Here is a 23470-nt window from a genome sequence, read left to right on the forward strand (position 1 = left end):
TCTGCAGCTCAAATATCAGTGATCCTGAATACGCGCCAGACACGCAGGGAGTCCCCCCCCCCTTTTTTTTTAATGGAAGACAGAGGGAGGGAAAGGGAAAGGGATTCAGGGACTGCAAAACACATTGGCAGGAACCCTGAAATCCCAGCCGTTCCTTCTACATGCGGAGCAGCTCTCGAGCTCAGAGTCGCACAAAACTCCCGGAGACGCAAGCGCGGGGCGGGGCAGCGGCCAGGCAAGGCGGGCGGGAAATTTGAACGCTTTTTCTTTTTTTCCCCCACGGCGGGAGGATGGTGGAAGGTCCCGGCTGCACGCTGAACGGGGAGAAGATCCGGGCCCGCGTGGCCCCCGGGCAGGCGGTGCGGGGCGTGCGGGGAAGAGCCCCGTCGACACCCCCGGCCCGGTTTAACATCACGGCAGGACGAGGCGCTCCCGCGGCCGCCTCTTCCCCTAACACGGTTAGTAGCGTCTGCACTCCGCAGCCGGCGCGGATCTAAACCTCCGCTCTACCCCCGCTGTGGTTATAGGAATGACTGCAGGGAAGGAGTCGGGCGGCGTTGTTCCCAGGGCTCCCTCCCCCCTCATAAGAGCAGAGGTTGATGGTCACTTGTCAGGGATGCTTTAAGTTAAGATAGATGACCCTCGGGGTTCCTTTCAGCCCTGTGATTTTGGGCTACCCAAAGACACATCCAGCCAGATCTGCTTCTGGGAGCCCACAAGCAAAAATGAGGAATACCTGTGGTCTTCCAGGTGTCTTTGGACTGCAGCTCCCCCCCCCCCATCCCTGACCAGCCTCCAAGTTGGCTGCGGGCCTGCTGCTGATGGGAGTATTTGCTGATATCGCCAAGGTTTCAGGTTTGATCCCATTTTATGGCACAGCTGCATGTTCCTGCATTGCAGGGGGAAGACTCGATGATGCTCAGGGTCCCTTCCATCTCTGATTCTATGCAGATCAGTGAGCAGGATCCACACGCCAGCTTGCTTTAAGCCCGTTTTGCATATTATTGGTGTGATAAGGGCAGAGGGCAGATTGCTAGTTCTGCTCCCTGGTGTTGGAAAAGCGCTGGCCCCTGGGTCTGAACACCCACACATTGGCACAGACGTGTTCCCGGGAGGAAGCTGTTCTTGTCTAGGCTTCCATACAACGAGGGTGTGGCATTGCAACAACAGCGCTTCCTGCCTCAGCCCCAAAACCCCGTGACTGAAACGACTTGCTAGGATTACTTCAGCTGCTGTTCCTGAAAATGCATCCATTATAGAAAACCCATTTAAACTAATGGAAAGGACTGAATGTGTTATTGGTTGTGTTGATAGGATTTTAGGGCTGTATCAGCGTGTGATGCGTTTACAAAGGTTATTGCCATGAGCAGATTTGCAGACTGTAAAGGGGGGAAATGGCACATGAATACAGTGGTACCTCGGGTTACATACACTTCAGGTTAGACTCTGCTAACCCAGAAATATTACCTTGGGTTAAGAACTTTGCTTCAGAATGAGAACAGAAATCGTGCAGCGGCGGCGCGGCGGCAGGAGGAGGCCCCCATTAGCTAAAGTGGTGCTTCAGGTTAAGAACAGTTTCAGGTTAAGAACAGACCTCCAGAGCGAATGAAGTTCTTAACCCGAGGTACCACTGTACTTAAATAAATCTTACCATTGAGTTTTTACCAATGATATTTGCATGACAAGTATGGTGCCCTTTGGTCCCCTTCATTCCATTTTATTAGGCTCTATATTACAATATTTTGGCACAGTATTGGGCAGGTCATGTTACACATTGTATAGGTTGCAACAGCGATGTATGCCATCCAGGCTGCCAGTCCTGTTCCTAAAACTAAGCATCTGCAAGGTTGCCCAGTAAACATTCCTTTGTCGCATGTCAGAATTACAACAGACATGACTGATTGACATGAGGTTTGTATAGCTGACACAATCGTCTCGTCCCCAGTAATCATCAGTTCTGACTGTTTCAGCGATTTCGGGCAGCTGTTTGTGAGGGTTTTTTGTTTTTTGTTTTTCCCCTGCACAAAACACTTAAAAAGAAATAACTGCCAATCTGTAATATATTCTTGCCATTAACATAATAAATCAACCATAACGAGTCTGATTAATTTGAAGAGTTGGTAGAGCTTGGGCAAACATCTAACACATGTAAGAAATAATGAGGAAAGTGTCCTCGAGTCACTTTGCCTAATTAGGAAGATGGCAATTTTTTAAAAAATAAAAATTTAAATAAATAAAAATAAATTAAAAAAATATATTATAAGGAAGCCTGTTATACAATATCTGCTATAGAGTCACTGTCATGGAGGTTTTTTTAAAAAAGAAAAGTACAGGGAAAGATCACATACTGAAATTGGCTCACGGGGGGGGGGGGGGGAAGCAAAGCAGGTGGATGGAATTGTTTGTTTGCTTAAAAATGCTTAAAAATGTACTAATGAGGCCTGCTGTTGGTGTGAATGCACAGGACAAGGGAATAGGGTTCTCCTCCTCCGCTTCCCCACTTGCTTTCCCCATGTACACAGCATGCAATTTCTCCACCAGTTTTGATCACTTGTGTTGCCAGCATAAAATTACTCTGTTGGGGCTTGTGGAACTTTATAGAGGAAAAGATGTTGGAATATAAATGAGCAGCTTGGGTTAATGAGCTGTGAACATCCAAGGCTGTATTCCTGATTGGTGGGGTGGGGGGTACGGAGGAGACTCCCCACCCACCCACCCTGTCTTTGTTCAAGTGCAAGCAAGGAAATTTTATTAGAGGAAACCTAATCCTCAAAAGTACTCTGGTAAATATTATAGTAAATATTGAAAATGCACAAAGCATTCTCTGTTTAGGTTGTTTGTAAAGACATGTTTGGCATAAATAGTAAATCCTGACAGCACTTCGTATATATATTGTTTAACAAGTGGTATCTTTTATTTTGCCTTTGTAACATAACTTGTGTTGCTTTTCCCTAGGATACTGTAGCTTTTTTTTATTCAGTAGAATCTGGACACCTTGTAGCTGTACACAAAGCCAAACAACTCAGCGCTGGGCCCTGAGCCTGGTGTGTTTCCCACAGAAAGCCCCACATCCAATCTCTTGACATCTGCAGGTGGGGCTGAGAAGGCTCCCTGCCTGAAACTTTGGAGAGTCACTGCCAGTCTAGCCTAGACAGCATTGAACTAAAGATGGACCACTGGTCTGATTCCATATAATGCAGCTGCCTGTGTTCCTGCTTAATTGCAATCCTTTGGGAACAGGCCATGCCCATAGCTCAGTGGTAGAGCATCTGATTTGCATGCAGAAGGTCCCAGGTTCATAACCTGGCATCTCCAGGTGGGGATGGGAGAACACCCTCGCTGAAACCTTGGCAGGCCACTGCTGGCCAGGGGAGACAGTATTGAGCTAGATGGGCCAGTCTAGGATTCCATGATTTCCTGAATTCTATGGTGTGACTTGATGGAAGGCAGCTTCCTATGCTACAATCCTTCTGTCTGATCTGCACAAACAGCAGATCATGTGGTAAAACATCCTGGATTTGATTGTTTTATAAAATTAGTTATACTGTATTCTGCCTTTGGGGGCATGCCTTACCCAAGGTAGCTCACAGTATCATGAACTAAACATAGCAATAAAAAATACTCAGTCTTACTTGAATTTCTTCACACCTCAGTGGCAGGCAAGGGGAATCGCATGACTAACTGCACCTCCCAAACTTGCGCACACAGAAAACTACATGTAGTGTGTTTGGAGGAATTCGAGGTTATAATCTTTCTCTCTAGTTGTTGTTTTCATTCAGTGAGGGTTGTCTTTCACAAAAACATGTCATCCCCTTTCCTCAGTTTTGGGGTGTCTAAGAACACTTTTATCCTGTGATAAAGGTTTGTGGAGACTTAGTCCCCATTCAGGTTAAATGCCAGTGACATGGAAGCCCTGTGGTATCTTCTTGTGTTCCTGTGGTAAGTGTCTGGATACAAAAAAACCTGCAGGGTCAAGTTCAGATCATAGACCACTAAGAACCAATGCAATTGACTGTTCTAGTAACAGTTCCTTTTTCCGTATGCTTACCGGACTCTAGCTCCTTTCTCCAGAGAATATACTTTGAAAAGTAAAGTCATTTCCTGAAAGCAGTTATCAAACAGCGTGTGCATAAGCAACTTGGAAAAGGCATCATCTGCTTGTTGTACATGGCCTCTGCTATTTAGGAGGTGGTAGATTAAGGCACCGTGCCGTGGGTGGATTTGCTTCCAGATGATCGCCAGTGATGGCTTAGCCTTGCTTAGCTTGAGGAAAAAACGACATTCATGGTTAACAATGGCAGGGCATAGTATGTGGAAGCCTACAGCCAGCATGGCACACGGTAAACTAAGGAACTCTCTTGTTACATGTTGAACAGAATAAGCTTCAGTCCACCCTTCCTCATGAGCCTATTTTTACTTGAATCACAGTCACAAAGCTGGATGAATTTCCTGCTTTTGCGGTGTGATTGGGAGAGCAAAAATGAAGCAGTTGTCAAGCATCTTGTCAGGCCACAATGTATGGCCAGTGGGCTGAGTTTGGCTTGAGAATGAACCAGTTATGCAGGGCTGGTGTAGAAAAACATCTGAAAAATGAGGTCATTATCAACTGTATGCCTTGTTGGATGCACTCAAAAGTAAATTGGCCCTGAAACATGTTATTGAAATGCACCAAACTATTCAAAACTGATACTGGCTTTGGTCAGGCTGATGGAAAACCACTTCTAAAGAAGCCTAAGTTCGCTCCCATTCACCCTCAGATTTTATGCATCCAACAGCAAGTTGTTATCCTGTCTGAAATAATCATAAATTACACCATGACCTTCAGTTTACAACATGTTCTATTTCACAAAGACATCTAGAAATTCAAAAAACAAATTGGCAATTGAGAAAACAGTAATCTTGGGCCTTTAAATTATTTAATATTGTGTGAGTAGCAAGGAAGATATTTCATAAACAGTGTCAGCATATTATAGTAGTTTGGCAAATAAATAGCTAAGTGTTGATGCATAGTGTTCAGCATTTAGCATGTAGTCTTCCAAGAGTTTTTGCTTGAATCATTTTTTACATTCTGTTGTACTGACAGAAGGGTCCTAGTGGATAACCATAGACTTGCACAAGTTGGCTTCATACAAATATTTGGGCATTTGGTTTCACGAGTCTTTCAGCTGGAGAACTCAGAGCAAACTGGCAAGGACCAAAGCGGAGCTTAGCACGAATGTAATTAGTTTTCTTTTGTACAAACATTGGAAGATTTGTCCAAGTGGCCATTTGTGTTTTTAAAACCAACATTTTGTTCTCAGATTCTTTTTGGCTCACCTATTTGGTTTCTGTGCTTTAAAAATCTATCTAGAAGGAGTTCCACCATACATTCTTAGATTTATATTTGGCACAAAATTCCCTTTACTTATTTTTATTTTATTGTTTTCACACCACTCAGGTGATTGGGAATAAAGTATCCAGTCAAGACGTCTTAAGTGTGCTTAATGGATGTGTTTACAGTGGTGTGGAAACTCTGGGGAAGGAGCTGTTCATGTATTTTGGACAGAAAGCCTTGAGGTAAGTAAAGTGTACATAATTTGGAGGAAATATTGCCCAAATTTATTAAGCTTTGTTGAAAAAACTGGGCTTTAAAAAAAGGTGTTGCTTGCTCTCTCCATCTCTGCACGCTGACATGGTTTGCATCTCACACTAAGCCCAACCATGGTGTAGCATGAACACTCAAGTGCAGCTCCCAGAGAGGAACTCATGGTTGCCTTGCTCCTCCTTGGTGGTTCTGTTGCTGAGCTAGCTAAGCCCATGGTTTAGCTTACTCTGTCATCCAAACCAGGGTTCTTGGTTTAGCTCTCCTGAACAAACCACAAGCCATAAACCATAGGAGAAACCTTGGTTAAAACTCATGGTGAGTCTGGAGAGAGCTAAACCATGAGCCTGGGTTCAAATCACACCCCAAGCCATGACTTAGCTCAGTGAACACATGACAATGACCAGGAAGGATCAAAGTGGCTGCATTACTTCACTGCGTACCCACACGCTTTTGTGATAAGTTGTGGTTTGGCTTAGTGCGGTATTTGAACTAGGCCACTGAACGCATTCTCATACCGACTGCAAACTTTTCAACCGTTGACATAAGAATGTAAGAAGAGCTCTGCATCTGGTTGTAGTGATTGTCTAGAACTGCAGAAAAAAGAGGAAGCTGGTAGACAAGAGTCTGTTTGTAAGAGATGCACAGTCTAGCAAAAAGCTGTTTGTTCACGCAGTGTGACAAAGGCCTTCATTAGCGGATTGGTGCTCACATGGAGGTGAATGTGTCGAGATAAATATATATACAGTGTAACTTCAGGTTACATACACTTCAGATTACATACACTTCAGGTTACACACTCCGCTAACCCAGAAATAGTGCTTCAGGTTAAGAACTTTGCTTCAGGATAAGAACAGAAATCAGGCTCCGGCGGCGCGGCAGCAGCAGGAGGCCCCATTAGCTAAAGTGGTGCTTCAGGTTAACAACAGTTTTAGGTTAAGAACGGACCTCCGGAACGAATTAAGTACTTAACCCAAGGTACCACTGTATAGCTAAACCACTGAGGACCATAGAAGGGGGAGATTAGGATACAAACAATTAATACCAACTACAGCAAAAGAAGAACCCCAACTAAAGCCCCAAACAGGACCCCAGTTCATCAGTCTGTTCAGCAGCCATAGCCATTGTAGTTGGAGTTATGCCAGAGTAGGGGATAAGCTAGAAATAGTTAATGTTCTGAACTGAGGGATATTCAGAATTGTCTTTCTTTTCTAGGATCCACTTTGGCATGAATGGTTCCTTGCGTATAAGTGCAGATGCAAGCCAGAACAGAAGTGGAGAATTGGCAGTTCTGGAAATACAACTTACTAATGATTTGGTTTGTTTCTACGATGCAACTGTTGAACTTAGGTAAAGCCATGCATGTTTTCCTGTGATACGTTTTTACAAGAGTTCCTGAAGGGGGAAATACTGTGGCTCCAAGTTGGAAACGTTGCAAGATGGCTTAAATCAAGTGAAAACTATGCTTAAATTCAAGTAGTTCCTATTATTTGCTTTATAAGTGGGGTGGTGGTGGTGGTAGAAGAATAGATGTTTGCAAAATGCCTGGATACACACTGAAGATAAATGAATAAATTGTTATCCATAAAACTGACAAAAGGATATACTGCCCTCTCACAAAAATATCAGGGTATAACATGTATAACACTACATTGCACAGCGATATAAGAACACATGTGTAAGATCACATATTTGTACTCCACATTTAATGGAGAATAGTTGCTTCCTTGCAATCTTTGCTCATAAATAAATGCATGTTTGTACTAGGGCTGCAGGGTTGAATCAACTTATTCATTCATTTCTTAAAAGTTGACTAAAAATGTGCCCTTATTAATCAGGCAACAGATTTCTTCCCCTCCCTACCCACCCAAAGTATTGCTATATAGTAATGGGGGGTCCTGTAGTCTCCTGTAGATGTTGGTATACAAATATCAGGTGATTGACTGGTTGGTAGCCTCACCCACCTGCCAAAGAGATCTGGGATGGGATTTTGTTCCATCCACTGGAAAAGGTTTCACACCCCTGGTTTGCTTAGACAAGCTAATTTCAAACTTTTGCTTATGAAGTTTTATTCAATAACCCATAGTTACGGTTAACCACAGTTTACGGTTCTGGCATAATGTTAAACTGTGGTAAATCAGAATGGAGCTTAGAAAAAGTTCCTGGTTTAGAACTATGGATTGCTTCCTGCTAAATCCAGCCTGGCTTTGGGCAGTTTTGTTTTCTCTCTCTGATACTACCTACTGATAAAACAACTACTTAAATATTTTAATTGCACATGCATTGCTCACCTACTGTCCACTTACAACATATACCCCCCCCCCTTAACCTTGCAGGAATGCTGCTGAATGTGAACAGAAAGTCAGAATGTTAGAAAACTTGGATGTATGCTCTCCAAAATTTAGTTTTCTAAGAGCAGAAGGTGAAATTAAGAAGCAAAAGGGACGTATGTTATGTGATGTGTTGCTCGACCAGGCAGTCCTACCTGGAGTGGGAAACATAATAAAGAATGAAGCACTTTTTGACAGTGGTCTCCATCCAGTTGTTAAAGTATGTGAAATATTCCTGGCTTCCTTCTGCTTGCAGGTTTGAATTGCGAGAACTAGAGTTTAAGAAAATATATGCAAATCTGTACCATTTTCATAATGGTAACAGAATATTAGGCCACGGCAGTTTCAAAAAGCAGAAGAATCTTCAAAAGAATCTTCTCACAAAAGGGATGTGGCATGCAAGTAACCAAGATTGCTTTTCCTTACAAATTAAATAAGTGGTCTTGAGAAGAAAATAATTCAGGTTGATATTTCCATCTTGGGCAAGTGTGCTAAAATAAACAGTTTAAAAAGTAGTAAAAACTCACAAAGTATTCAAGTACAGTGGTACCTCGGTTTATGAACAGCCCTGTTAACCAACTATTCGGTTTACGAACTCCACAAAACTGAAAGTAGTGTACCAGTTTGCGAACTTTACCTTGGTCTACGAACCGAAGCCAAATGGTGGAAGGGCACTATTGGTGGGAGGTCTCATTAGGGAAAGTGCCCCTCAGTTTAAAAATGGATTTGGTTTAAGAACGGACTTCAGGAATGGATTAAGTTCATAAACCGAGGTACCGCTGTATCTTTTTTAAAAGCTATACGATGATAAAATTGGTCCCTGATGATGATTTTCTGGTGCCTGAAAAGTACTATGATGATATTTATCACCTTGGGGGTTCCTGACTTTATGTGTGCCCCCCCGAACCAAATCCCTTTGTAAATGGTGGGTCCACTGTATATCGACCCCCTACGGTGGGAAAGGGGACCTGGAAACAGCTATAGTTCAGTTGTAACCAAGCTGATTAAAATTATAGCACTGATGCCCTTTAAGTGATTGTCAAGGCAAAAGTTAATGGCACTACCTAGTGTTCATGTTTGTGGTAGAATTTTATACATGTCTTCTCAGGAGAAAGTCCACAGAGTTCAATGTGGCATACTCCCAGATACATATCCATAGGATACCAGCCTTAAAACGATACTAGCTGCCCCGCCAGCAGTGATGTGGCTTCTTAAGATAGGGGTTCCATGTCCCCAGCCTTTCCTTGTTTTAAGCAGTGACCCATTGTGTTTTGGAGAGTCCTTGGCCATCGTTTTTTAAACCTCTGCTCCAAATTCCAGGCCTGTCAGCTTACGGATGAGCAAGTACATCACTTGGTGAAAATGACTCGGGATTTCACGCTACTCTTTTATAAGGTAGGGAGAAAGCCCTTTCTCAAGAGATCTTCGAAAACTGCATTAAAATGTAAATGCTGAACATGTGTCTTGATAGTAAAAATGTTTTTAACACCATTAGTATAAAATTGCTTCACCCAGCCAATTGATTGAAGAGGCTTTTTCTCCCTGGCTGATTGAAAATTGCCTGTGGAATCCAAAGGGAAATGCACTTGAGTCTTTTAATTTTCATAGGACTTGGGGCCAACTGATGTATTTAGAAAAAGTAGGAAAGAGCTGTGCCACTCCACTAGAGAGCCCAGGCAGAGAATTACATGATTCAATGTTCCCAAGCCATCAGAAATTATCTGGATGTAGAAAGGTAGCACAACCAGGGGAAGTGGTTTTGGTCTTCAGCATGCTAGGTTTCTGTTTGATTATTTTTTTAATAAGAAAAATGTAATGTGAACTCTCCTGGAGTGCTGCACTATCAGCTTTTTCTGTCCAGGTGGTTGGTGCTTAAGCACCATTGATGGCAACTGCCAGAGAACTGGTAACTAACCCATCATCCTTTGCACTGTCCTTAAAAGATGAATTGCATTGCTTGACGTCTTGCTTACCTATAAGTCAGAAAGCTAGGGGAAATGTTGATGGTTTCTTTTCTTGCTGATAACCTTTTGCTTATTTTGCAAATAAGAAATATGGGTTTGTAACATATATAATTAAAGAGCTTATTGGTTCACACAAAAAAAGTGCATTGTTGAATTTCAACCAAGCAAGGAAGTCACTTAACAAGGTCAATAAGTATAATTCTTAATAAGGTTATGATTTTTGTTTTTTTGCTTTGTTCATTTATAATTTTGTGAAAATTAATTTTAAAAATTGAGAGAAAAAATGTGCATTGTCTTTTTCTGACAACAACAAAAGCCCTGCAGTGATTGACAAGCAATTTTTAAAAAAGGAATGATAAAGTTATAAGAACATATTAAAAGCAGATTTAACAAAATAGCATCATTTGTGCTGCCCGAGGAAAACAAACCTCTTTGCCAAAACAAGGCTGATGCATGGTTATTCCTCTCTGGGGAGATCATTCTATAAAGGGGAAGCTAATTTCCAGGACAGAAAAACAGGAATTTCTCAAATTCATGGAACTTTTTTTAACTGCCCAAAGTGTGAATGTATTTAAATCTCTCTTTTTGGATTTTATTTTATTTTTTCTAGTCAAGGATAAAATGATTTGACAATGGGCTGGAGCTCTGGCTTTCTAAATCACATGAATAATAATTCAGTTCTCTGTTCTAGTGTCGCAAGACGGGATCAGCATTGTATAAGCATTACAGGGTGTACAAGCGCCCTAACTGTAGTCAGTGCAGAGCAAAGATCACGGTGTGCCGCTTAGGAGAGAATAACAGAATGACATACTTCTGTCCTCTGTGCCAAAAGGACAAGCCTCAGCTTGTGGATCCTGGGTAGGTTGTTCACCTTTATCAAACATTTTCTAAATTATCTCAGCATTCTGAGAAGAGCTGGTTTTAGAAACGATCTCTCCAGCTTGTCCAGTGTCAAGAGCTCAAGAGCTCTCCAGCTTGTCCAGTGTCAAAACCCAACCTTTGGCGTTTGTTTGTTTTAAATGGCATTCTGTATTTTTCTGTCACTCCTTCCTCCTCTCTCTGGGCTACCCCTGCCCATTGCCCAGCCACCTGAATTAAGCCAGCAATTCTGTACGCTAAACCTTGGAGCGAGTCCTATTGAACTTATTGGGACCAAGTAGATAGGGATAGGCTACCACAGGAAAATAGTTGAATGTGCACCAGGGATGTCCAACCGGTCAATTGCTATCAATCTATGTTTACAAAATGCCTGAATACACTGGAAATAAATGAATAAGTTGTTATCCAAAAGAATATACTGCTCTCTCACAAAATATCAGGATATATAACATGTATAACAGTAAGATCACATATTTGTACTCCACATTTACAGGAGAATAGTTTCTTCCTTGCAATCTTTGCTCATAAATAAAGGCATGTTTGTACTAGGGCTGCAGGGTTGAATCACCTTATTTTTTAAATGTCCTGATTAATCAGGCAACAGACTTCTTCCCCTCCCTCCCTACCCACCCAAAGTACAGTGGTGCCCCGCAAGACGAATGCCTCGCAAGACAGAAAACCCGCAAGACGAAAGGGTTTTCCGTTTGCAGAGGCACTTCGCAGGACGAATTTCCCTATGGGCTTGCTTCGCAAGACGAAAAATGACGAAAAAAATTTTTTTTTGCTCCAAAACCCCTTATTTTGAATCGCTAAGCTGCTAAAAGCATTTTAGCAGCAAAACCGCTAATCCCCCACCCCTTAAGAAGCCGTCTTTAGCCCTTAAATCGCTAATAGCGCTACTCCGTCAATGGGCTTGCTTCGCAAGACGAAAAAACCGCAAGACGAAAAGACCCGCGGAACGGATTCTTTTCGTCTTGCGAGGCACCACTGTATTGCTATATAGCAGGGATGTCCAACCGGTCAATCGCGATCTACCAGTAGATCGCAGGGCCTCCCTGGTTGATCCATGTCTTTCGCGTGATCCTGACTGATCCACCCCCAAATCAAAACAGCAATTCAACAACTTTGGTCAATCCAATGGGTAGATCACTGCCAGTTTTTTTTATAGTGTGAGTAGATTGCAGTCTCTTGGGAGCAGGACTCCCTGTAGTACATCAATGGAACTTAGTGATATAATGAACATTTCCTGCATTCAATGAGCAAGGCTGCAATCCTAAAGGCACTTTCCACAGAAAGTGGGGTACAGCAAGGCTGCAATCCTAAATCCTGGTAAGGAAGTCTCATTGAACACGGTGGGCCTTATTTCAAGGAAGGCATGCATAGGGTTGTGCTGTAAGTAGCCCACCTACTTTTTCTTCGTCTTCCTTTAAATATTTTCCATCCCACCTCTTCTCTCCCTTAGACAAAGTGGTTATTTTTAGGGCCGTATTCCCTAATTCTAAAACAGTAGGGTTAAGGAGCGCATTCACTGCTGGAGTCACACAGATATCTTATTTTCATCCCCTTGTTTCTCTCATGCAAAATAATGCAGGCAGCAGGGTTTCAGCTTGTTAAGCTGCAGATGGAGGATGTCTACTGAGAGCACCAGGGGGGCAAGCTTTTATTGAGAATATTTTCTCCACGATTCAGAAAAGGGGAGAAAAGAAAAAATCTGCTACCTTCTAGCTAAATTGGAAGAGATTTTCAGGGAGGATCGTTTTAAGAACACAAGAAGAATTCTGCTAGTTAAGACTAAAGGCTTGCCTAGTTCAGCATCCTCTTTCTCACCTTGGTCCACGAGATACCTCTGGAAAACCCACAAGGAGGGCAGCAGCCTCCTCTCATGGATGTGCCCCAATAACTTGGTATTCAGAAAGATACTGCCTGCCTGTAAACCAGGACAGAACTGTCATTTATATGACCAAATTGGCACATTGGGAATGTGGGCTGAGTGGAGCCGTATGGAGTTTGGCACATGGGGTACCCAGCTTTAATCTCAGCCCATGCTCTTCACACTGTCAATGCAGGATGACCTGTAATGTGATGGATATGGGGACAACCTTGATAAGGTCTATATGTGCATTTTCTCTAACTGGATGTAGCATCCAATGTATACAAACCGTTGCTGTGAGGGCAGTTTTCTGGCCTGATGCAACACCTGCCTTTTTCTTAGAATGAATTATGTATTTGTCCTCTTCTCCCCCCCCCCCCCCAAAAAAAAATTGGGTGTACTCTTTGGGTAGGTACATTTAAGACTGCAGTGATAGCATGCCACGTTAAACTATGGTTTGGTCAGGATAACAGACTGCTGAGATGGGAAAGCAAGAAGAAACATGTGATTGAGAATGGCTTCCATCATTCATTCCATTCCCTGGTTTCCAAGTCACAAGGGGGGAGCCTGCACATTAGCATCCCGTCCCATCTACAGGCTGCCCCCACAATGAAGGGATGTTGGAGGCTGTGGGGTTGGAGCTAGCAAGCATAAGTTCACTCTCTCCTCCTCATATGATTGATTCTTGAATACATGAGGAACGATGCCCAATCAGGGTTATTTTGTTGAAATCCAATTTTCAAGTATGGAAGAATTTGAGAATTAGGCCGGAACACAAAGTTCCTTTTTATGTCCCCCCCCCACCCCCCAGCTCAAAATAACTCATCTATATCTAACAATCTCAGTGCAGGATACACAGAAGCATGAAACAACAGTTCCAAACACAAGCGGGGGACAGAGTGGGCAGACCTCTTCTAATCTACACGCGTCCATAGGAACATGTGTATAGAGCCCTCTATATATGGCAGCTGTTATGACTGTACAGGGCAAGGGAGGAACCTAATCTCCATCACTTCCTGGCCTAGCATGTGTATTGAATCTATTTGGAAAGTCTAGAAGGGCTGGATTGCATAGATCAGGGATGGGCAGCCTGTGCCCTTTCAGACATTGTTGGACTTCATCAGTTCAAGCCAGCATGGCCAACCACCAGGAATGGTTGGCGTAATGATTGAAGAGCTTCCAGAGAGCCAAACAGTAGCCATCCCCAGTACAGGTGGCTGATATGCCACTGTGTTTTATCACCCAGTGCTTTGAAATAAGTAAACTCTTATTGTTGTTTTTTGGGAAATACACTTTTGTGGAGCGGGAATAGTGCCCTTCCCATTCCATGTTTCGATAGCCAAGTTCACAGCCTTGATAAACCCTCAAGGCAAAACTGGAGCCTCTAAGCTATCAGACGCAGCAGCCCAACTTTCCCCCTCACTGGTGGCCAAGCTATCAGAATCCAGTGTTGAATCTCCCATATAACCCCTGGTGGAACACAACGCTTAGAACAAACCTCTCAACATGTTAACATCAATTTCCCCCTTTCTTTCATTGTGCAGCAAACTGCCAGGAAGAAATGGTTTAATTGGCTGGGCGTACAGCAGGGGGTCGTCTTGTAAGGAACAAGTTGCTCAGCAATCGGAAGGGGAGTGGGCCTGTACACTATGCACGCTGATAAACAAGCCGTCTGTCAAACTCTGTGATGCATGCCTGACTCCAAGGCCTGAGCGTAAGTCTATATGGTTGTCTGTCTGGCATCGTAATGTATTACAGCAGTGCAAGTAACATGGAACCGTTTTGCTTTGCTTTGTGTTGTTTCTACTCCTGTTCACAACATACAGGTAATATGTTCATTAATACGCTGGTCCTAAATGCCTATTACTTGCCCTAATGCTTCAAATCTGAAATATTATATGAGGAGGAAGACAAAGGATATCATTGATATTATTTTATTTCAGAGTTGCTTTATACTTTGTGGTATGGTGCAAGCACTGTTCCCTCCCCCTCTCTTTTTCTCTCTGCAGAAAATCCCACTCCCATTTAGCTAGACATGTCCCCAAACGTTTAGAGACATGTGACGGACATGTGGTTGGAATTGGGAAGCTGCTATTGGATGTGGCTCCCTGACACATGTTTACAGCTTATTTGTTAACTTTTCTTTGTGGACTTGACCACTTTGATGTAGGAACTGTAGGGGTAGCTAGCCTAGTTTGAGGGCCTGCCCTGGTTCCCCAGGCAAAACCTTCTGGGACCCCAAGACCTGGCCAGTTATCATGACAGCATCAACAAGAAGGAAAAAATAGTCGGACGCAGCACTGGGGTTGGCAGGGCCCAAATTCCTGACATGGATGCAGATCTTCCCTTCCCCAGTCATTACACCAATGACTAATGAGTGGGGAGAAAGAATGATAGCCAACCATGATTCATCTAATCTGTATGCTTCAGCTGTGGAATGGGGTGGGGGCCAGTCTGCTGGTGTGCCTTTTGCATGTGTGCACAGATGAGGCTGTGCTGTGAATGTGTGGCATGGAGGGTAGGACAGGGCCAATATATACTAGCCACCCCAAAGTCCCAATTAAAAACTAAAAAATGAGAAGGTCCTCAGGTGTCCTAGCTATATGGGGTGGGAAGAATAGACAGATCAGGAAAGAAATTCAGAGGAAATCCTCTCTCAAGAAAATTAAGATAGAGAAAGGTTATATGAAACAGCCCTGAGCAGATGCCCGTGTTCTTAGAATCTGCATTATAAACCCAGAAACTTGTCTCAAGGAACAACTGTTTGTGCAATAATAGCATGTTCCTTTTGTAACTCAAATATATACTTTCACAGCTGTTATCCCATCCCATGCTGCATGAATTATTCAGTTAAACCTTTGGTACTTTTTGCAGATTTCAGCAACTTCCCTGAATTGTCAGACCAAATGTTCCATAAATTGAAAGGGAATGCATTTGTAAGGAGAAAAAAAAAATCTTTTATAGCTGGAAGGGACAAAAGCTGTCCTCCATCCTGCTAGTATTTCAAAAACAATAGAAGTGTTTGTGTGTGCGCACGCACACACGCATGAAAAGTGTTTAAAACCTGTAATAAAAATTGTGATTTTAAAACTAAGTGTTGAAACTTCACATGGGTATTTTTTTTTTACACCTTTTACAGTTGGAGCATGGCATTTCCGTGCGCTGCTCTGGTTCGCCAGAAGTGGCTTAGTCATGCTGGCCACATGACCCGGAAGCTGTATGCTGGCTCCCTCAGCCAATAAAGCGAGATGAGCGCTGCAACCCCAGACTCGTCCGCGACTGGACCTAACAGTCAGGGGTCCCTTTACCTTTACTGTTGGAGCAAACCCCAATCACTCAGCAATGATGTCTTTCATTTCTCCCACAAAGAAGAGCTGTTCTCAGCTGCAGTGTTCAGCTTCTAATCTCTGAGGCACTCTACTTCTCTGCCCTGCCCCTACCCTGATTGTATTTCCTCCTTTCTCTTCCATGATTCTGTCCTCCTTGCTATCTCTTTCCTCTGCTTCCTCCTGCCTTTGTGCTTTCTGCTGTTGTGCTGCTCTAATTTATCAGGATCCCCCCTCTAATGGACAAGCCAGTTTCTTTTAAGAGGCTCCCCAACTTTGGGTTAATATAATCTTTCCTGCATGTCCAGTTTCACCTGGATCAATTGCTGGCTATTCTTACTAACTGCAAATCAGGGGTGGGGAAACACCCACTTTTGCCTCTTCCTTGCCCAGCAGTGGGCATGTGGCCCCAGAAGGTTGCATGACCCTCGGACTGCTGTCCATTCTTGTCACTCTTCCTCTTTTGGGTCTATTTGTTTTGCACTTGGTCTGCCAATTGCAGTCCCTGAGAAGGTGCCTTTACCCATAAGGATGACATAGACTAGTGAAATATGCCGGGAGTGGGCTTGGCTGTCAGTGGAGCACTGATGCTATAAGCATCTGGTAGGATCTTCCAGTTGAAGCTCCCGGAAGCCTTTCACACTCTGGACCGCGACTGACTGTAAGGGAAGGTTGAGAAAAGATGTGCTGACCTGCTGTAGGCCTTCTGGAGCCAGCAGAGTGCTGGGCAAGAGAGGTTAGCGAGCAACTGTATCTGCAGTCGGGAAGGATTTCTGTTGTCTGCCAAAGTTGCTCTTGGCTGATTGTCTTCCACTAAAATGTCAGCCCCAGGAACCTGAAGATTTAGTCTGTTCAGAAAGTCAGATTTGCCAATTAACTTCTCTCCTGGAATTTATGCACCCAGCTGGTTCCCTAGAAGCTGAAGCGGACCCAATACAACAAAGGCAGCGTGGCTTAGGGCTTTAGAAGAAAATCACGATAATGCTCTTTCTCTCTCTCTCGGCATCTTTCATTCCAGTTGTGAAGCTTTTGAGCTGTTATCAAAGTCCAATGCTGGCATCTAAAGACTTCTTTAACATATGTTTAAATAAAGCAACTTTATCTCAAAAATCTACATTAAAATAAAATCTAGAGAGGTTTTTTTAATAAAAAAGGTGATGTAAGTAAAATGATTTCCTCAATGTTTATAATTAATACTTTTGTCCTAGTATCAGAATTGTAGAGTCAGAAGGGACCCCAAAAGTCATTTAGTCCAAGCCCCTGCAATGCAGGAATCTCAATGCACCGACGGTCTCCCACCCAATTTGAAACCATACCGGATCCTGCTTAGCTTTGCAAATGTGCTTGCAGTTTTTCCCCCTCCACTTAATTAATGTATGTAAAATTCTCTTAATTAATTGAATGTATGAAATTTTACTTTCTCTGAAAAGACCCTTTCAAAAACTTAAGTTATTCTACATTCCCCATCCTTGCATATGTTGCTAGTGTGCATTTGTAAGGCCCTTGCTGTCTTTCTACAATGCTAACCTGAACTGACTTGAGTCCCATTGATGTAAATGGGGATGCGCATCAGCATCCAAGCCTAGTAGACATTATGGATAACTATTTCTTAAGGAAGAACTGTAGCTCAGTACTTTCATGCAGAAGGTCCAATATTCAATCTCTGGCATCTCCAGGGAGAGCTGGGAATGTCTCCCTGTCTGAAACCCTGGAAAGTTGCTTCCATTCAGGGTAGACAAGCTGAGCTGACTGGACCAGTGGTCTGACTTGGTGTAAGGCAGCTTCCTATGTTCACAACTATTAAAAGGATCTAGGGGTCTTGGTGGACCACAAGCTTCACATGAGTCAACAGTGTGATGCAGCAGCAGAAAAAGTGAATACTGTTCTAGGCTGCATCAATAGAAGTATAGTGTCCCGATCAAGGGAAGTAATAGTCCCCCTCTATTCTGCCTTGGTCAGACCGCACCTGGAATACTGTGTCCAGTTCTGGGCACTGCAATTTAGGAAGGATATTGACAAGCTAGAACATGGGCAGAGGGCAACCAACATGATCAAGGGTCTGGAAACCAAGCCTTAAGAGGGTCTGTTGAGAGAATTGGGTATGTTTAGCCTGGAAAAGAGGAGGCAGATATGTTAGCCATCTTCAAAAATCTTAAGGGCTGTCACGTGGAGCAGGGAGCTTGCTTGTTTTCTCCTGCTCTAGAGGGTAGGACTTGAACCAATGGATTCAAGTTACAAGAAAGGAAATTCCGACTAAAGAACTTTCTGACAGTAAGAACTGTTTGACAGTGGAACAGACTCCCTTGGGAGGTTGGGAACTCTCCTTCATTGAAGGTTTTTAAACAGGGGTTGGATGACGATGTGTCGTGTATGATCTAGTTGAGATTCCTGCATTGCAGGGCATTAGACTAGATGACCCTTGGAGTACCTTCCAAATCTACCATGCTATGATTCTATGATTAGTAGTGTGTAGATTACATGGGGTGATAAGTTGTTCAAAGAGGATACTAACTGGGATGCCTTCCTTTTCTTGCTATCTACTTTAAGTTCCAGAAATACAGAAGAATGAAGCTTTGGCAGCCTTTAACAGCAGCTTAATCAAGTACCCATGTAATAACTTTGGAAAACCAAGGGGAGAAATTAAGATCAACAGGAAAACTGTGTTTGGGACAACAACATTGGTGCTGTCAGATTTTGCTAGCAAATTGCCTCTGCCGAAGGATAATGGAAGCAGAAGTCTAACTCCAGATGGAAACTCTCTGTGTGATTCTTCACGAAATGATTATAACAGCACCAACCACCATGCTGTAAATACACCCGTATCATTCTCCCATCAATATAATTCTTTAAAGCCGGCACAGAAGAAACAGAAGATTGATTCCTCATCTTCATCTGTTGGGACGATCAATGAGAATTTAGCAATCAGGTTTGTTAATTCCAGATCTAAACAAGATTCCTCTAAAGTATATTTCATTGAATGTGGACTTGAAAGGTAGAAATTGATGGGTGCAAGGCAATGTTTAGAGGGAAAAATTGGTTTGGGGTTTATTGCGTGTTTTGCTTTTGAAGTGGTTTGATATATATTCCATCCAATAAGGATAATGGGTAACTCATGAAACAGAGTTTGTTGCTGCTGTGTGTCCCTTATTTGTCACAGAATCGCTTGTGACTTGGGCAACTTGTTAGATCAGAAGAAAGGGCAATTTGCCGAGCTCAAGCAGCTAACTGCAGTGGCAAGACATTAGCTGCTGAGTGTCTTAGAAATGAAGCGGGGCAGAAGCCCTGGAACTTTACAGAATTTGATTGTAGGTGCAAGGGGGCCAGTGGGCTTCTCTATAGCACAGCAGAGCAATGTATTCCTTTCTGCCTGCTTCCATACTTGGTAGCCCAGAAACAAAACTGCATTGTGGTGTAGCAGGTGTAGCATCATGGCTGAAAGTGTTAGCCATGGACCTGGGAGACCAGGGTTCAACTCCTTACTAGACCATGAAGCCCACTGGGTGCCCTTTGGCCAGTCTAGTGTACCTCACAGGGTTGTTGTAGGGGTGAATTATTGTTATTAATTAAAATTGTATACCGCCTTATACCCATAGATCTCAGGGCAGTTTACAACATAAAACTGAGGATGGAGAGAACCAGGTATGCCACTTTGAGCCCCTTGGAGAAAAAAACTGGGTATAAAGGCAATAAATGAATATACTTGTACCTTGGTTCTCGAACGCCTTGGTACTTGTACATTTTGGTTCCTGAACACCAAAGACCCAGAAGTAAGTGTTCTGGTTTTTGAATGTTTTTCAGAAGCCAAACGTCCGACGTGGCTTCCGCTTGAGTGCAGGAAGCTCCTGCAGCCAATCGGAAGCTGCGCCTTGGTTTTCGAACAGTTTCGGTAGTCAAACGGACTCCCAGAATAGATTAAGTTTGAGAACCAAGGTGCCACTGTAAAGGTATGGGGTGTATATAACCCATTTGAGTAAGGAGCCAAGTAAACCATTACCCAAAGTTGGACCTTTGGGGAGGTGGTGAAGACTGAGAGGGGGTTGGAGGAGGATGTCAGAGTTCCCAGGTAGCACTTTACGATGCATACAGGAGCGCGAGAATAGCACCGCCGGGTGGAATTTGGCCTTGACTTGTAGAATTATAGCAAAAAAAAGGTTGGCTGCTGCTAAATCAAAGTAACAGGGAGCGAACTAACCTTGTTTAAACATTAACCATCAAGGAAGATGCCCTTGTGCCTTGTAAGCGAAGATGCTCTCCAACTCTTCTGGTGACGCTAATGTTAGGGGAGAGTAAAGCTTCCCTGCCACCTTCATAAAATATACTTTTCTGCTCCGCCAGTCAGACTTCCTCCTCTGTGGAACATGATTGGGATCATTAAAGTAGCTTTGATCAAAGAGCATGGAAAATTGTCTCCGAAGCGGACAAGTAGGTAGAGATCCCCATGGCCTGGTCTAAGACACTTGTAATAGCTTTCCAGAGGGGGAGACTATAATTGGAGGGAATTGGACCTCGAGTACGTCTTTCTGCTGCCAATTCGGAATGCCTTTTAAACAACATGAAAGGACAAAATTTATGCCAGCGACACCGGAATGGTGCTGTTTTATATTTTAAAAATTGAGATAAAATAAGAGGCCATGCAATTTTGGGACTTTAAATTTGCCACTTGCCCTTCATTTCAATTGCCTGGATGCTCAGTAAAGATTCCTTCAGATTTATTTAAAGAAATATCAAGTAGGGCAGGTAAAATATCCGGTTTCTCTATTTTGGTCACTACACGTGTATAACAATGCATTATTGACAGCTGTGTACGAAAGGCAAGAGTGTTTGGTGGACGGGAGGAAGAGTGTTGCTGCTGCTGTTGCTGTAACTAATCCCTTTTAACTTCATGCAGTTTTTATTATTATTTTGCAACCTGTCATTGCAGAGCACCTCCAGTTAATATGACAGATGGTTCTTACACATTAAATACTGGCAACCCTCGCTGCAGTAAACACAGCCGCTTCTGCGTTCTTCGCGTGGTGAGGAAGGACGGAGAAAACAAGGGCAGGCAATTTTATGCTTGTCCTTTACCCAGAGAAGCCCGGTGCGACTATTTTGAAGTACGTGAGATTGCGTAGCCTTGCCGAGCACCCTTGAAGGGTACAACTTTTTCCCTCCAACCCATTATGATTACTCATGGGTTTCAGTCGTACTTTCGGGATTAGTGTACTGGAAGGAGAATTACAATGTCACTGATGAAGTTAGCTTTGCCTAGATAACTTCTAGACACATCCTGGCCACTGCAGAATGGTTTTCTGGGTGGAGTAGAGTCATGGACTTTGAATTCAGATTTTACACTAAAAGGTTTTCATTTATTGACACTATTAAGAGTTAATAGACACATAGAAAGCTATGGCTTATTGATATACCTTCCCCAGTTCTGAAAGCAGAAGCAGGGGGGATGCTCCTGTCAGTCATGATCGGGATTTAACCGCCTGGCTAGGGTGACTTCTTGCGGGGAGGGCACAAGAGGGAATTTATTTGAAGAGTGGAATTGATGCAGAGATGGGAGTAGAGATTATTCTCCAATCAAGTAGCCATTGCTGTCCTTGAAAAGCTGGAGAATGGGGAGTTTGGGAGAGGGTTCTCCCCTTACTTCTCTGCCTCTTCAACCAATAGCCATCTATGGCAGTGATGGAGAACCTCAGTGATGAGGTTCGCCTTGGGCCTCTCAGTCAGGTCTTCAGCGCTCTCTCCAGGCCACAGACCTGCTTCACATCCTCCTGGGATGTTTTTGCCACATTGTGGAATGTGTGGTGGTACCTCCTTCTTGCTCAGATGGAGACAGATTTGTTCCTTCCATATGCAGAGTAAACGTATGGAGGAAGGAGAAGCACTTTCTTCTCCCAGACGTCATTACAGCTTGTTGAAAGGTCTGAAAAGGGCTCCCTGTGCAAATTAGCGGTAGTCGCTGCAAAAAAAATATCTAAGAGTCTCTTTGGCATCCTTTTCAGACCTTCTACCTCATGGGGCTGGGACCAGCAGAGGACAGATATGTTGGGAGTGGGGCCACTATACACACTCCTCCCCTCTCCACATGCTTAATATACACATGGAAAGGGGAGTAAAAGGCCCTCTCAACTAACTTCCCAAGGATAGGCTGAACGCAATATACAATAGATTCTTTTCACGTGGGTTTTGTTCTGTTAACACAACAATTACACTGGCCTCTGCTATGCAGTAAGGAGTGCAGTTATGTCATTTTGACCTTCAGATTCTGAAAAGGGAGAGAAGGAAGTTAGAAGTATGGGGAAGTGAGATCTATTGCTATTCAGCTATGAGGTACCAGAACTTTACTTGGATAAATTGAACCCATGTTGCCTCCAGAGTCAGATAAGACTCCCGAAAACTGTAGTCTCACAAAGTCAAACCAGTGGAGCTCAGGCAGTGAAACATATAGCGTATTTGAAAGAGAGCCATTTACCCTGATTATTAGCAGTTGCCACCTACCTGGCAGAATTAAAGTCGAGTTTCTTGCCACCGGTCTAAAAGAGGGATCTGATGTTAAAAGGAGAAATGATTTCTCTCTACAGTGGGCAGACCTGCATTTTCCCTTCTGCAATCACAGGAAGCGCAGCATTATGAGGACGGTGTTGAAGATTGGTCCTAATAATGGAAAGAATTTCTTTGTGTGCCCTCTTGGGAAGGATAAGCAGTGTGACTTCTTTCAGTGGGCAGAAAATGGTCCAGGAATGAAGATTATCCCAGGATGCTGAGCAATTCATCTCCAATACACCATCTGACGTTAATCTTCTCAAACTGTGTGTACAATGCTGCTCTTCTCTGGGAGATACTTTAGGAGGGTCATGATCAAGTGGTATCTTGCGATTGCAAATCCATCTAGATTATACATTTGGACATGCTTTCTTTTGTTCCCTCCTTCTAACTGCTTCTGTGATTTGTTTTATCTATCTAACACTAGAAGCTCTCATGTGGAAGGGTTAACATCTGAACAATACCCGGTCGTATCTTTTGTTGTCTTGTTTCCTGCCACCCCACCCCACCCCAAATTGCTTAAATACAATCTTCAGGAATTATCTGGATTTAGTTGTCTCTCACAATGTGCTACAATCTGTCAACAAAACATACATTTTTAGTCAGAGTTTGTACATGTTGTTTGTCCTTCAGCACTTTCCCCCCACTCCCAATTCTTAAGCTGTGCTTCCATAAACATTTATATTTCAATGCATTTAAGATGAATAGATTTTAATACACTTTGTAATCAGTTATGAAAGATTAATATATTCAATAAACTTGTTTCTAGCAATGACGAGCCACTGTTTGTTCTTAAGGATTGCTCTGAATGAGCTTCTTGCCAAAGTAGAAGGGATGCATTTAACTAACATGCTTTATTGTTTGTTGCAGATCTGTAGGTGACCTTGTGATGGTTTTCCCTTCACCTTATATTTCTTCATATAGGAACCTGTCCTAAGAAAAAAAATGTTGCTGCTTTGGAACTGAACAGGTGATCAGTTTAGCTTGGC

The 23470-nt window shown here is 43.2% G+C and overlaps 1 protein-coding gene across 1 annotated transcript; it reads left to right on the top strand.

Moving 5' to 3' along the window:
• The first annotated feature begins 243 nt into the window (after positions 1-243).
• On the top strand, positions 244-23257 carry NEIL3 (nei like DNA glycosylase 3). Its single transcript, XM_083398032.1, has 10 exons — positions 244-458; positions 5438-5556; positions 6797-6931; positions 7918-8131; positions 9232-9306; positions 10567-10733; positions 14169-14338; positions 18498-18876; positions 20872-21046; positions 22520-23257. The coding sequence occupies exons 1-10, from the start codon at positions 291-293 to the stop codon at positions 22700-22702; spliced, it is 1785 nt and encodes a 594-aa protein (XP_083254158.1). The 5' UTR covers positions 244-290; the 3' UTR covers positions 22703-23257.
• Positions 23258-23470: the final 213 nt, after the last annotated feature.

The sequence above is a fragment of the Podarcis tiliguerta genome, assembly GCF_965153285.1.
Source record: "Podarcis tiliguerta genome assembly, chromosome: 9".
NCBI classification, from domain to species: domain Eukaryota; kingdom Metazoa; phylum Chordata; class Lepidosauria; order Squamata; family Lacertidae; genus Podarcis; species Podarcis tiliguerta.